General features: G+C 39.2%; 1 protein-coding gene across 3 annotated transcripts in view; it reads right to left on the reverse strand.

Moving 5' to 3' along the window:
- Positions 1 to 7,447: 7,447 nt before the first annotated feature.
- Positions 7,448 to 13,479, reverse strand: part of FXR1 (FMR1 autosomal homolog 1) — a 59,165-nt gene continuing 53,133 nt past the window's right edge. For 2 of the 3 annotated variants that reach the window (XM_027875872.1, XM_027875871.1), the window contains 2 exons: positions 9,173 to 9,264; positions 7,448 to 7,875 (listed from right to left, as the gene is read on the reverse strand). In XM_027875872.1, the coding sequence (XP_027731673.1) occupies positions 7,699 to 7,875; positions 9,173 to 9,264 (269 nt within the window). In that variant the 3' untranslated portion in view covers positions 7,448 to 7,698. The remainder of the gene's footprint in view (positions 7,876 to 9,172; positions 9,265 to 13,479) is intronic. The other variant, XM_027875873.1, reaches the window with a different exon arrangement.

Here is a 13,479-nt window from a genome sequence, read left to right on the forward strand (position 1 = left end):
GCTATAAGAAATGATGAACAGGCAGACTTCAGAAAAACCTGGAAAGACTTGTATGGTCTGATGCTGAGTGAAGTGAGCAGAACCAAGAGAACGTCGTACACAATAAGAGCCATGTTGTGTGATGACTAATATTGATAAACTTAACCCTTCCTGGCAATACAAGGATCTAAGACATCTCCAGAGGCCTTGTAATGGAAAATGCTATCCACACCCAAAGAAAGAACTATGGAAGCCGAATTGTTATTTTTTTTTCTCTTCTGCTGAGTTTTGTTTCCTCTTTCTGATGGTTCCTTCTATTGGTTTTAATTTCTACTTACAACATCACTAATGTGAAAATATGTTTAATATGAATGTAAATGTATAGCCTATATCAGATTGTGTGCCATCTTGGGGAGGGTGGTTTGGAAGAAGGGGGAGAAAAATTTTAAACTCAAAAGCATATGGAAGTGATTATTGATAAATCAAAATAAATTAATAAAAAATTTTAAAAATAAAAAAAAAGAAGGGAATGCCTTTCAAAAAAAAACAAAAGATCACTTTACATCGTCTCTAACTTTCTGGGCCTCCTTGATCTTTGGCTTCTGAGTCACAACTCCAGATTTCTTAAGGGGCCTCCTTAAACTATGTCCAGGTGTGGCCTGAGCCATGTAATACAGACACTTTCAGGACCCGAAGTCCTGTGATTACAATGGGGAAGGAAAAGTGGGAGCAGAGCAATATTGCAGAGGTAATACTACTAAGGTAGAGAACCATTTTGGTGGAAGCCTGGCAAAGCTCCACACCTGGCTGAGAATGGTGGTGTCAGCCAAGGGGGATGGGGATGAGGGGTGGGAAGATCAGAACAAAAGCTGGTTTCTGGGGTGGACATTTTATTTGGGGCATATTGGGTTTGAGATTCCAGTAGACCATCCGGGGAGAACGGTGGGTTGGCAGTGCAAGCCTGATTCTCAGGAGAGAGGTTGGGGCTAAAGATGATTTTGTTGGTCATAAGCATGAAAATGATAGTTGGTGACAATGAAGCAAAGAAAGAATTAGATGACCCAAAATGAACTGAGCAAACGCCAAGACAATAATATACACAATAGTTACAACAGTGCACAGAGAAAGAATTACCACAATTGAACATGAATGTTGCAAAATCACCAAGGACAAGCTTGGCCCCAACCAAGAGACACGAAACAATAATCTTCCCTTGCTCTTTTGCAGAGGATGGGGGTGGGATGGGGGTGGGGGGGTGATCCAGATATGGAACACTGCATATATTGTCAGATTTTTTAATGTGTGGGTTCTGCTGTTTTGTCTTTTTTTTTCCCTTTAAAAAGAAGTTCCATCATATGGAAAGGATAACTGGAACTATGGGAATGGAGGAGACTCCATGAGAGCATTGGTGAAGTATAGGGAACATCTAGTTTGAGGGAGTATATGATGAAATATAGAAAAAGATCTCCTCATCTGAGAATGTTTTTCCTTCAAACAAAAAAAAAAATGTTTGGAAAGGAAAAAACGTTTTTACTTTAGACCAAAAAACCTTCTCTCTCAGAAACAGGGAGAGAATTTCTGAGCAGGTTTCAGGGATGGCAAGTGCCACGGAAGGTATTTTAAATCGAAAAGAGTTAGACCTGGCCATCAACTCACTGGTAACTTATCAAAACCCATTTCGTAGTGCTGAGTGGAGAAACCATCATAATGCACAGGGGTCAGGGATGAGGAAGTGGGACCAAACTTGGAAGAAGTTTATTAACATGATCAACACTGAGAAACGTGGCAAAACATAATGACTTGTGATTTCACCATGAGGGAAGTAAGCAGAAGCGGGAAAACGGTGGACAATGACCGCCTGGTAAAGAACAGCAGCAGGGGCAGCTAGGGGGCGCAGTGGATAGAGCACCGACCCTGGAGTCAGGACGACCTGAGTTCAAATCCAGCCTCAGACCGAACACTTGACACTTACTAGCTGTGTGACCCTGGGCAAGTCACTTAACCCCAACTGCCTAAAAAAAAAAAAAAGGAATAGCAGCAAACCATGAGAAACTGAATGTGGCAGAAATAATGACCAGGTCTAGTCCTCAAGAAGAGATACGAGAAGGCACCTCCTTTCTTTGCAGAAGTGGGGCAGTATGAATGTGAAACACTGCATGTCAGCCTTTTCTAATATATATGTTTTAATTCTTTACGATAAAGGAATGGTTCTCAGGGAGGGGAAGACAGTAGTATGATACTGGGAAATGTAGGTGACCAAAAACCCCACTATTTTTAAAAAGTTTGGCAGTGAATCAGATAATGGTAGATTGATTGCAAATCAATTTCTAAATGCCATTTATTAAGCATGTATATACCTGTAACTGCTAAGATCTGGGTCATGATACTTCTTTATTTTCTATTTATGCATGATTTCCTATTTATCCTGTACATAGTTTGCTTTACATATTTGTTTGCATGTTGTCTTCTCCATGTTGTAGGGCAGGGATTTTTTCCTCTTTCAGTATCCACAGCACTTAGCACAGTGCCTGGCACATAGTAGGCACTTAATGTTTATCAATTGATCGACTGATAGACTGATTTTTAGGACATGGGAAATCTAAGCATGGTTCTAGGTGGAGGACAAATAGAGAAAAAACAGGATAAAAAATGAGGCAAACTCCAGAACGGTCCGAAGATGTGAATGAGCTCAGATGCTAGAGGGGTTAGTCTTTGGTGAAACCTTTTCTGGAGACAAGGAAAGGAAATGTGAAGACAGATTTTGAGATGGAGAGTTCATGTCATGACTTAGAAAATGAGGTGTAGTTACCCACTAAGGGCTTAGGAGGTCAAGAATGGGATAAAGGGCTGGAATATAACTGTTTGGAAGGGTACTTGTAGGGTTGGTGACCCAATAAGCACTCCTTTATTCTCCAAAGCAAGGACCATCAACCACAAGTGGGAGTGGCATTGGAGAATACTGTGGGAGTTGTTCCAGGAGGGGTACAAGAAGGTGAAAGCAGAGGAGGATCACCAAGATAAAGGTAATCTTGCTGGTCAAGGGTTCTCTAGCTGGAAAGGGTTTGTAAAGCCACTGAATGAATCAAGTGCATCTCTGAGTTTCAAGTCTAGAGCTGGGATCTTTTTAAGCACCTAATCCAAGACTAATTTTTTTTTGTTTTGGATGAGGAAATTGAAGGCCTGGAGAGGTTGTGGAATCAACAATAGGTATCAAGTAGCAGAACTAGAATTTGAACCCAAATTCTCCAAAACCAATTTACTATCACAAATTTTACAGGTGTGAATGGGAGAAATGGAAAATATTTACCATCAAGAGAATTTAAGGTGTTCATAGTTTCCAAGAAGGCAGCATGAAGACAAGAGTTGGGAACTCTTGGAGTTCCCAGGGTTCAAGCCCCACGCCCAGGGGAAGCCTCTTACATTTTCAATGCCTCAAGCAACTGAGTACCAATGTACATTTGTGGAAGAAGTCTTCAGACAAATGAAGCAATAATAGCTCAGAACAAAATAAAACCAAACTCCCACAAAGACCAAGTTCCAAGTAAGACAGGATTCTCTTCTCCCACTGCCCAGGATGCCCACCATCTTCCTCTAGGTATTTTCATTGACTGTCTGTCTTCAGGGGTACTCTCTCCTGTGCCTCCAGGTTTTTGTGAAGTCTGAGCTCTGTGAAGCCCCTTCTGCAAGAAGCCCTTCCCAGTTCTCCTTAATCTTAGGGATTTCCCTCCGGTATAATGTCCAGCTTATCCTGTCCATATGTTGCATATATATAGTTGTCTGCATGTTGTTTCTTCCATTTAACAATGGGATCTTTTGAGTAGGATCTACTTACTTTTATTTATTTCTGTATCCCCACTGACACTTGACTTGTGGTTGCAACAGTAATGGAAGTGAATTCCTCAGTGATCTTACAAATAGCACCAATAGATAATTCCAAGTGGACCTTACATAGGTCCCACCATGTTATTGTGTTATTTGCTCCTGGGAAAGTTCACCACAAGGATCATCATATATGTCCTAAGCATATTTTTGTGATGTAGGATTCCTAGGACCCAGCCAAAACTAACCACACATGTGATTTCCAGACTGATGATTCTAGTCTAGGGATAGGGAATAACCAACCATTGCAGCATAGGAAGTGTATGATGTAGGGCATGAAGGAGACCATTCAGTTACTAGTTAACACCCAAAACTAACTGAATTATTCTATTTCAGAACAACTGCAAAGCTACCAGTCATATGGAGTGGTAGCCACCCCGGGCCCTCCCCACACCCCATACTGCTTTGAAATGACCACTCTCTCCAAAATACAAAACCAAGGAAATGCAGTCCTCTTTTGCACTGTAACAATTTTCAGAAGTTTGACTTTTGCGGTTCAACATTAACTCTGATTTCACCAAGTGCTACCTTAAGGCTTGTTCAACTTTCCTCATACCGCCAACTGTAGCTGAAGAATCTGTCTTAAATTTGACCGTCCTAGTTAGGTAATTTTTCAACAGTTAATAAATTTAAAAGCTTTCCTACAATTTCCTTAATCAGATCTCTCACATTAGATGCAGAAAACCCCTCACAATTCTTCACAAGCTTGATACCCACAAGATCCTAGAAGCCATGGCTAGAAGCAACTTTAGGATATTCTAGTCTACTACTCATTTTAGGCCAAGGGAAAATTTAACCTGGGGTCTGCGGTAACATTTCAATAGGATGTTTCCTTTGTAATCCTATGTATTTCATATTCTGCATTTAAACACATTTTTTGAAAGGATTCACAGGCTTCATCAGACTGACAGGAATATTCCATGACAAAAAAAGAGGGCGGAGGATGCACTGAGAACCTGTTTGAGGTCATGTAGATAGGGTGATTTAAACTTGGATTTTCAAACTCCAGATCGATCCAGCATGCTTCGCCTGTAAACTACGAAGCACTAACTAGGGGTGATGATTCAGTAACAGCTTCTTTCCAAATAATTACCCCTACCCATTTTATAGCTCACTTATAACAGGAGGTGGGGTTGGGGGATGGTACAAAGATGGGAGGATGGGAATAAAAATTTAATTAGTGAACTGAACTTTATACATTTTTTGGTGGGAAAACTTAGACTGAAATTAAGTACTTGAAGTTTTCCTTTCATCCATAAAAACAAAGAACCTCCCCTCCTCATTCCCAACACTCCCCCAGACCAAGCACTGTCTCTGTAGTCAGCATTGGATGGCAGTAACACAGCTTGCTGAGGTGGTGCACACGTCCATCGACTCTGACCACTGATTTTTAACTGGGAACAAATTGGTTGGCTTTTGTCTTTTGAGGTCGAGAATTGGGGGGGGGGGGCGGGCATTAAGTGACTTGCCCAGGGTCACACAAGCCAGCGTCAAGTGTCTGCAGCTGGATTTGAAACCACGTTTTCCTGCACCACCTAGCTGCCCCAGGTTTTTTTTTTCTAAGATCAAGTTTGTAGTTTTGGCTTTATGTATGTAACTGAAGCTTCTACTTACGTGGCATTCTAAAAACTATTCATGTTTTCAAATCACGATCAAAAAGGTGCGAACCACATACTATTGATGGAAGGGACCCCAGAGAGTGAGGAAAACACTGGAAAAAGTGACATTGAGAAGTGCAACCACAGTTAAGTGGCAAGGCCAGACATCAAGCCCTACTGTGACTGCCAGAGCTGTTCCCACCTTTGCAGTGAGGTTAAGTGGGCACCCCTTAAATGAACAAGGGATGGCCATGTACCCTGGTAAACTACCTCCAGAAAACCCTAATAAACCCCAAGACAAAACGGAAGACCCACCTCATAAGTGTGTTTTCTGACAAGGTTTTACAAAGACAGATGATTAAAGTGATTAAATGGCTTAAGGGGCAGAAAGACTTTTTCTGTCCTTTAGACCAATTTAATCTAAAAGTAAGATAATGCTGGGAATTTAAAAACTAGTCAAAAAGTATGGGGCAGTTAAGTGGGGAGCCCAGCATATTTAAAGTCTCAAGATGCTGTGAAGTCTAACTTGTTCTAAGAATATTTCTAACTTAAGAGATAATTCAAACATTCATGTGAAGAAATTATTGGAAAAGCATTCAATATCTACTGGTCAAGCTGGTTATCTTCCCAACATAGGGTGATGAACAAAAAAAATTTTTTTTTTTATCTCTAATTAAGCTATTGATTTACAGATGGGTCACCTCCCAATCAATGACCTCAAAAATATCTGCTTCACTTGTTACATCAAATACAAACTGGTGTTTCAAAATGAATTTCCTCTACTTCCTAAAAAATGAAATCCATTCATCCTAATATGGAACTCAATTAAATTATTTGGGGAGGAAGGGAAGAGAGGACAATGGGGATGAGAGGAAAAAGTGACCCAAATCAGAACCAGCTCTAGTAAAAATAAGTAATTTTCCAATTTAACCTCAAGGGAACAAAAACAGGATTTTTCCATTAGGTCTGCGAAATGAATTTGCTGGATTGCAATGCTACTTTAAAACTATTTTCACCAGGATGTAAATTATTTTCTGGGAATGGAACAGGGGAGTGTGAGGGAGGAGAAAGTCACAATTTCAATAGAAATAGAATGTCTTCATGATTATGTCATACTCAAATCTTCAAATATGTTCTTCAGAATAAAATTTCCAAGTCATTTTTTCATGGTACAAACTGCGTAACTGTCTTCAAGGCATTTAAAGATCATTTTAAAACTCAATGGAAAATTTAAATCTAACTATATAATTCTTATCTGTAACTGTATATAAAGTATTATACTTTAAATCAAATTTAGATATTAGTTTTTATGATTAGCAAAGGAAAACTTCTCTAGGCCTATCGGTATTTTTTGACTTTGAACAACTGGGGTAGAAAGTAAAAGTTAAAATCCAGCAAATGGAAGATCAAAGTTTATTTTTTACTACCTGCATACAAAAACATATTGCACATCAAACAACCAAAACAAAAATAAAAATACTCTACCAAGGACTAACATATGTAGTTTGTACAGAATAAACCTTCTGGAAATTGATCTTTTCAGTAGTTCAGGTTATGTCTGAATGGACATGACTAATTCAGCTTAGTGTTTTAACTAAAGCTATGTTTGATTTTTAAATACTGTACAGTTTAATAAATAAACCAAACAAAGCCTCAATGTAGAACAGTCACTGCCAATATCACCCAGTGTCCCTGCAGTTTGAGAATTTAACAAATGTATTCCAGTGGTCTGCAGCTTTTCCTCTACATAACAGCATTTAAAAAACATGTATTAAAACAGACCAGTTTCCAGACTAAACTAATGGAGAAATTACAATTCAGTGCAAAATATTTTAGACTGCATTTCGTTCTAGTTTTCCTCAGGTGAAGAAGTGGTTGCATATTATTAAAAATGTAACAAAAGCAGCTAATGCTTTCATAAAGAATATTACGTTAGGGATCCCCCCCCTCCCCCCATCTCTGCCATATTTCGAAAACAAAATAACATTTCCTATAGCCAGCAATTCTTTTTAATGTTACATATACTATCTCAAGGCACATCTGATGATATATTTATAACACAGTAGGTGTCAAAGAATGTTTTAACATATGATTTCTTCAGGATCCCTCCCCTTTCTTTATTCCAAATGGAGGAACTGAAAGTGCGGTGTCAAGACTGGCGATCCATATCCTATCTTTGGCAAGCTGTACGAGCACTATTGTAAAATGTAATGTAAAAGAACTGTAAACTAGCAACTTCAGTTTATGACACGCCGTTGAGCACAGCGGCTTCCTCGGGAGAATTCTCCTCTTCTTTCAAGATGCCGGACTTCTCTTCTTGAGGGCCGTGCTGCAGTTTGGATGCTTCATCGCCAGATGCACTTGTGGGGCCGTTGACGGCCTTTTCTGAAGGCGTGTGCTCCTCAATCACGTCTTTTGCCTGCCAAAGGGAGACAACTGTTTCAACTTGGTTATAAATGTAATCTAGCCAAGGAGGAACAACAGAGCTCCATGAAAATGTCCTACTCACTAGGAAAAGCAAGGAAGAGCTTCACTGCCCTGTCCCCACCTGGCATCAAGCTTAATGATGACAAACCAAGAGACATCTACCTCGTGCTATCCAAACAAGGTGTGCTCCTCAAGTGCTTGTGATTTACATCACTTCCTCATACTCTGTGTAACCTAGGTAGACACTGGAACCGCCTCATCACTCAGGAGGCCTGGGTAGAAGAACCCCTCTCTGCCCAGCCCAGGTCCCACTGGGCCTTGACATGCCTGCTCAAACCCTCAATGGTCCAAGAAAACCTCAGTACAGCCAAGGGTGTGAAGGCATTTTAATCTTTCACAAGACTGGAAGTCACATGTCCACAACTCATATCCACAGAACATCATTCAAGACCCCATCTCTCTATGACTAAGAAGAGTTATATCACAATCCATATAATGGTAAGGAACTCACTGTTAAAAGGAATCACCGTTTGTTAAGTGGATAATCTTCCTCTCATTCATCTGTTTTGTAAATCCAAATTGTGTTCAAATTTGCTTAATGCAGGGTACACATGTATTTAAGATCTGAAACCTATGATTTCAAGATTCCTAAGATTCATTATTTAAGAATGAATTGCATGGAAATAATTTGAAGCATAGATCATTTGAGCTGGAGGGAAATTTAGAGATAACCTAGTCCAATGCCCTCAAAAACAAGAAAACTGTGGCCCAGGGAGAGACATCATTTGTCCCAAATAACACCATTAAATTAGTGATGCAGCTGAGCCATGTAGCTCATGCTCCTGAATACCGTCAGTTCAGTGCTCTGGACTCTAAGATGCTGCCTCCTCTTCTCATACAGCTCAATTCCCAAATTAAGGATAGGACCATTTCTTCCTAGAAATTTTTTTGGGTAACTGAAGTTGATAAATTAAATCAGGTTTTAACTTGATGACACAGTGCTTCAATATAATTTGTTGCATTTTTTCTAATTCACACCTAATAATTGCTAGTTACCCAGTATCAAGCACATTAGCAAAGAAATCCTCTCCTGAGGGAAAGGCAGTTAGGTATGTTTTAAATGATTAATGTAAGCTTCATGAGGGCACAAAGGGCATCCCATTTGGATTTGTAATCCTGATGCCCAGCACATAGAAGGTGCCCTACTGTTTATAAATATCACACAGTGAGAATTAAAGAGGAAAGGGCAGGCGGGGGGGCATGGGGGCTACAGATTTAATTCTGCTTACCATTTCTTTCTTGTTTTTAGTCAAAGTTTCCCTTGGCAAGTTTCTTTGTCTGCTCTGAGACTCAGCTCTGGATATATAATCTGCAACTGTGACTGTCAGAGATGAGAGAGAAAAATTACAGGTACTGAAATATAACAGAACATTCCAAAATGTTCTGGATTTAAAGGGCAGTTCCACTACTGAAGGAGGCCTCATAATAGGTTTCTCATTTCTTTATGACTAAGTATAATGGATCATATTATGCCAGCATTAATGAAGTGTGAAATTTTATCTATATTAGCTTATGGCTGGTGAGTGGAAGAGAATGTGGGCAAGTCATTCTTTGCCAAGCACTCAGCCACGTTTTTGCTGCTGCTGATGGCAGATAAGCAAGGTGTGAGGGATTGAGGACTATGGTATAAAACCAACCCCCACAACCTCAGATCCCACTGTGAAGGAAAAATAGTTGACATAAGCATGTGAAGGCAGTAGAAATTGCCAACCTTTCTGGACCTCCCCCACTAATTTAACCTTCGAGTGGAATACAAAAATTAATAAACTAATAATTCACCTCCTACACCCTACAGCAAAATCAAAAGAACAAATTTCTATGAATACTAATTGATGAATTTTCAAAATGAAACATTTTTAAAAGCTGAAAACCTCCATTCAACTTTAAGGAATAAATTACATAGCTAAATCCTGCACAATGTTTTGCAAATTTACACTTGTCAAAAAATAATGATGCAGGAACAGTATCTTATAAGTAGAGATATTTAATCAGAAACCTCAAATTGTCACAGATATGCAAGTTTGTTTTTAAAAAAAAAATGGCTTTTTAAAAAGCACAAATGAAACATTTGCATGTATATTTTACCATTTAATGCCAACATATTACATCCAAATCAGGGAATAGAAGAACACCAATGAAAAGCATCATGGGGAATTATGTAACTAACAAGCAGTTGCAGGGCAACATGCTAACAAATGGGCCAACACTGGGCAAAGGACACATGCAGGTACAAAAGAGAACCCCGGAAACATTATTCTGGCCCTGCCACCTGTGGCTGGGTTGGGGCTGATGGGACGGAAAGGGCTGGCACCATACAATACATACTGACCTCACGTGGAGCAAACCTGAAACTCTGAGGAAGACCATGAAGGTCACCTTAGTTCTGTGGACAGAGGGTAGCCTACAATTATGAAGAATTGCCACGATGCTCTGATACAACTAAAATAACTGAGGCAACTCCAAAGGCAATTGTTTACTACCTATGATTGTTGACATCAGGGTATAATACTTATCCCAAAGGGGATGTGTGTGTATGCTCTGTGTGCGCAGCAAACTAAACAACAAAGTGTACAGGACTGTACTGATGATGGCTCTTAAAACCCGTGAGGGACATCAAGTCTATATGAATAATTAAAACAAAATTTGCAAAAAATTTATAAAAGTATAATCCTCTTAAAAGCTATTTAAATATTAGGGCACAGGTCAATAAATCTAAGATTAACAGACATCTGTCCTGAGTGGATAATCTATTGGGAGGGTAATCTAGAACTAAGATTTCATCACCACAGGGAATGCCTGGGGCAAAATGTGCCTCCACTGATGTGGCAGATCAGCAATTCACATCCTCTAATTAAAGCTCAAAGCAGAGATTAGGTGATTTGTCCAATTACAGAGCTATTATGTGTTAGAAAAACCCAAGTTTTCTGATGTATCAGCTTCCCCTATAAACTATGCCACAATGCCTATCTTTAAAACATTAACTAAAAAAACATTTCCCAATTTCATGGAAAATTTCCCCAAATAGTTCATTTCTGATTCATTTCCATAAAGTCGTCATTGTGATTGCTTCAAAGCAATAATTTGTGAACTTTAACTGGCTAATTTCAAGTATTTTTAAATTATACATATTGGTGGTTTTGTCATTTGTTCCAAGCTGCAACAGGAATGTACAAATTAAAGGTCCAGGAACTGGTTTACTATTTTAGACTCCACAGCTTTTTTGCTCACAAACACTTTCAAAATAGATGACTATTTTGAAAGTACCTCCTCCTGCCTTTTCCATTGCAAATGTGTCCACCTCAGGACAACTGAAAAGGAGACTAATATGATAAAATGCTTTCTATTTCTTAGAGGGGGTGTGTGTGTGCTTGTGCATGCATGTGAGAGTGCATGTATTTACACATGCATCTCTTTACAACTGTAGCATCAATTTTAAAATTGGTTCTTGGCATTATTTTAACCATGCTTCTGGGTTCAGCTTAAGAGTTTTAATAGTTGCTTCATTCTTAGGCATAGAAAAGGAGCAGCTGCTCTGATATTAGTAGGTTGAACAGGAAGTTTTTTAGAATGATTTTTTCCCTCCAAATGCATGGACAGAGCATACATGAAGTTCAGCCAGGTACTTTTCTACTGACCATTCAAGGCAGAGAGGTAAGTGCTAAGAAGCCAAGTATTTTGCACTGCCTCTTCTCAAAAACAGCTTAGAACCAGTTTCCATAGCCTAAGAAATAGCTACTTGCATTTCCTTATGATCATCTAACTCTGCTTGGTTCAATGTACAATTTCAAAAGTGAGCTGAGACACAACTTAGAGAGACCTTAGGGATAAGACCATTTCCCTGTTCAACCTTTTGCTCAATTTAAAATCCATGCTGAAGGATGATGAGACACAGAATTGTGAGCGAGGTGGGGAAAATATGAAATTGTTCCATTTTACTGTAAATGAGGGATACAAAGTTCAATGTCGTTCTTACTGTATTTTTTAACTGGACTTGTGATTTGGGTGAGTGAACAAAGACGCAGAGGGGCAACTCAGCACCTTCTTTGAAACTTCAGAATCCTAAGAGGACTGCCTGAGTCACTGAGAGGTCCTGGGACTGGCCCAGGTTCACACAGCCAATACATCTCAGAGGTAGGATTAGAACCCAGGTTGTCTAGGAGGCCAGGCTGATTCAATCCACTACATCAAGCTGATTCTTGTAAAACATTTCTTGAATATTTTGAATAAAATGCATGTTAGAAAGTTAAATGCTGATGGATGTGTACTGATTTACTGGCAGGGAATACTATTCTTGCAGGGCTGGCTCCTGTGCCTGGAATTCAGGTCCCTAGGTTCCCCTCCTTTCCTTTGTCCTTCACCCCTAGGAGTCTGGGAGTGAAGTGACGCCCAGACAGTGAGGGCAGGCCCTGAAGAGGGGGAGAAAGAGAGGCAAGCTGGACCAAAGGGGCAGGGCAGATAATAAAGCACCTAGGCCATTGATCACTGATATAAAATAAGTGGGAGTGGAAATACGCCTTTAATAGTCTTTCCAAATTTGGGAACAGCTATAGAAGAATGGAGGACCTTGGAATACTCTGTGATTCATAAAAACGATTTGCTGTAGGAGTGTAGTGTCCAACACCCTTTAGTCTACCAAAACCCAAGTGCATCACAAAATTAAAGGTATCAAAAGGACCATATTCCACATAAAACTTCTCATTTCATGAACTGTATAGGTCCTTTTGTGAGTTTTCAACTAGTTTTAAAAGTTTACCAGTTTTGCCATGGATTTTTATGCCCACAATATTCAGATTAAATACTAAGGGTATTGGCATTTTCAAGTTTTATTTGGGAAGAACCACGAAAGGCTGTGTTATGAAAAAAATTCAAAAATTGCTCAATTTAAAAGGGTTTATTTCTGGCTTACACAATTTCTTCACTGGAACTATACATGTGATTTCTCTGAACATAAGAAATAGAAATGTGCTCAAAACAACAGACAGAGCAAATAATTTCCTTTAAAGTACAAATCATGATCATTTCTTTTAAAATAAGTTAGCATTCTTTAAATTAGGTTAAGTATTATTAATTTTAAAAATGTTAGTAAATATAAAGGAAGGGAATCACACACACCATAATAACAGAACATGCATTTGCCTTGTTAGAAAAAAGGGACACTTCATATTTGGTTTTTAAAAAAATCATCAAAATGGCCCATAAAAATGAGGTGTTGGATCCAGGTCCAATAAACAGGCACCACCATGCAAGCTGCCCACACGTCAGTCCATCTCAATCACAATCTAGAACACACTCCTGGGGACCAGAGCAGACTTCCTTCCATCTCAAATGTGAAGAGTCTGACAATTATGCCAAAATTGGAGGAGGGAAAGGGAGATGGATGGGGAGGGTGAGATATTCTTCTTATAAAATTTATGTGTATAGGGCTGGGACATGGAGGAGAACAAGACAAAATATTAGTTCAATTAGACAGGTTATTAAACACTGTGTCTTATTAGTTGAGTCAACAATTTATGCAATGCAAATCTTCAATGTATAT

The sequence above is a fragment of the Vombatus ursinus genome, unplaced genomic scaffold, assembly GCF_900497805.2.
Source record: "Vombatus ursinus unplaced genomic scaffold, bare-nosed wombat genome assembly UNPS02014810.1, whole genome shotgun sequence".
Lineage (NCBI taxonomy): Eukaryota > Metazoa > Chordata > Mammalia > Diprotodontia > Vombatidae > Vombatus > Vombatus ursinus.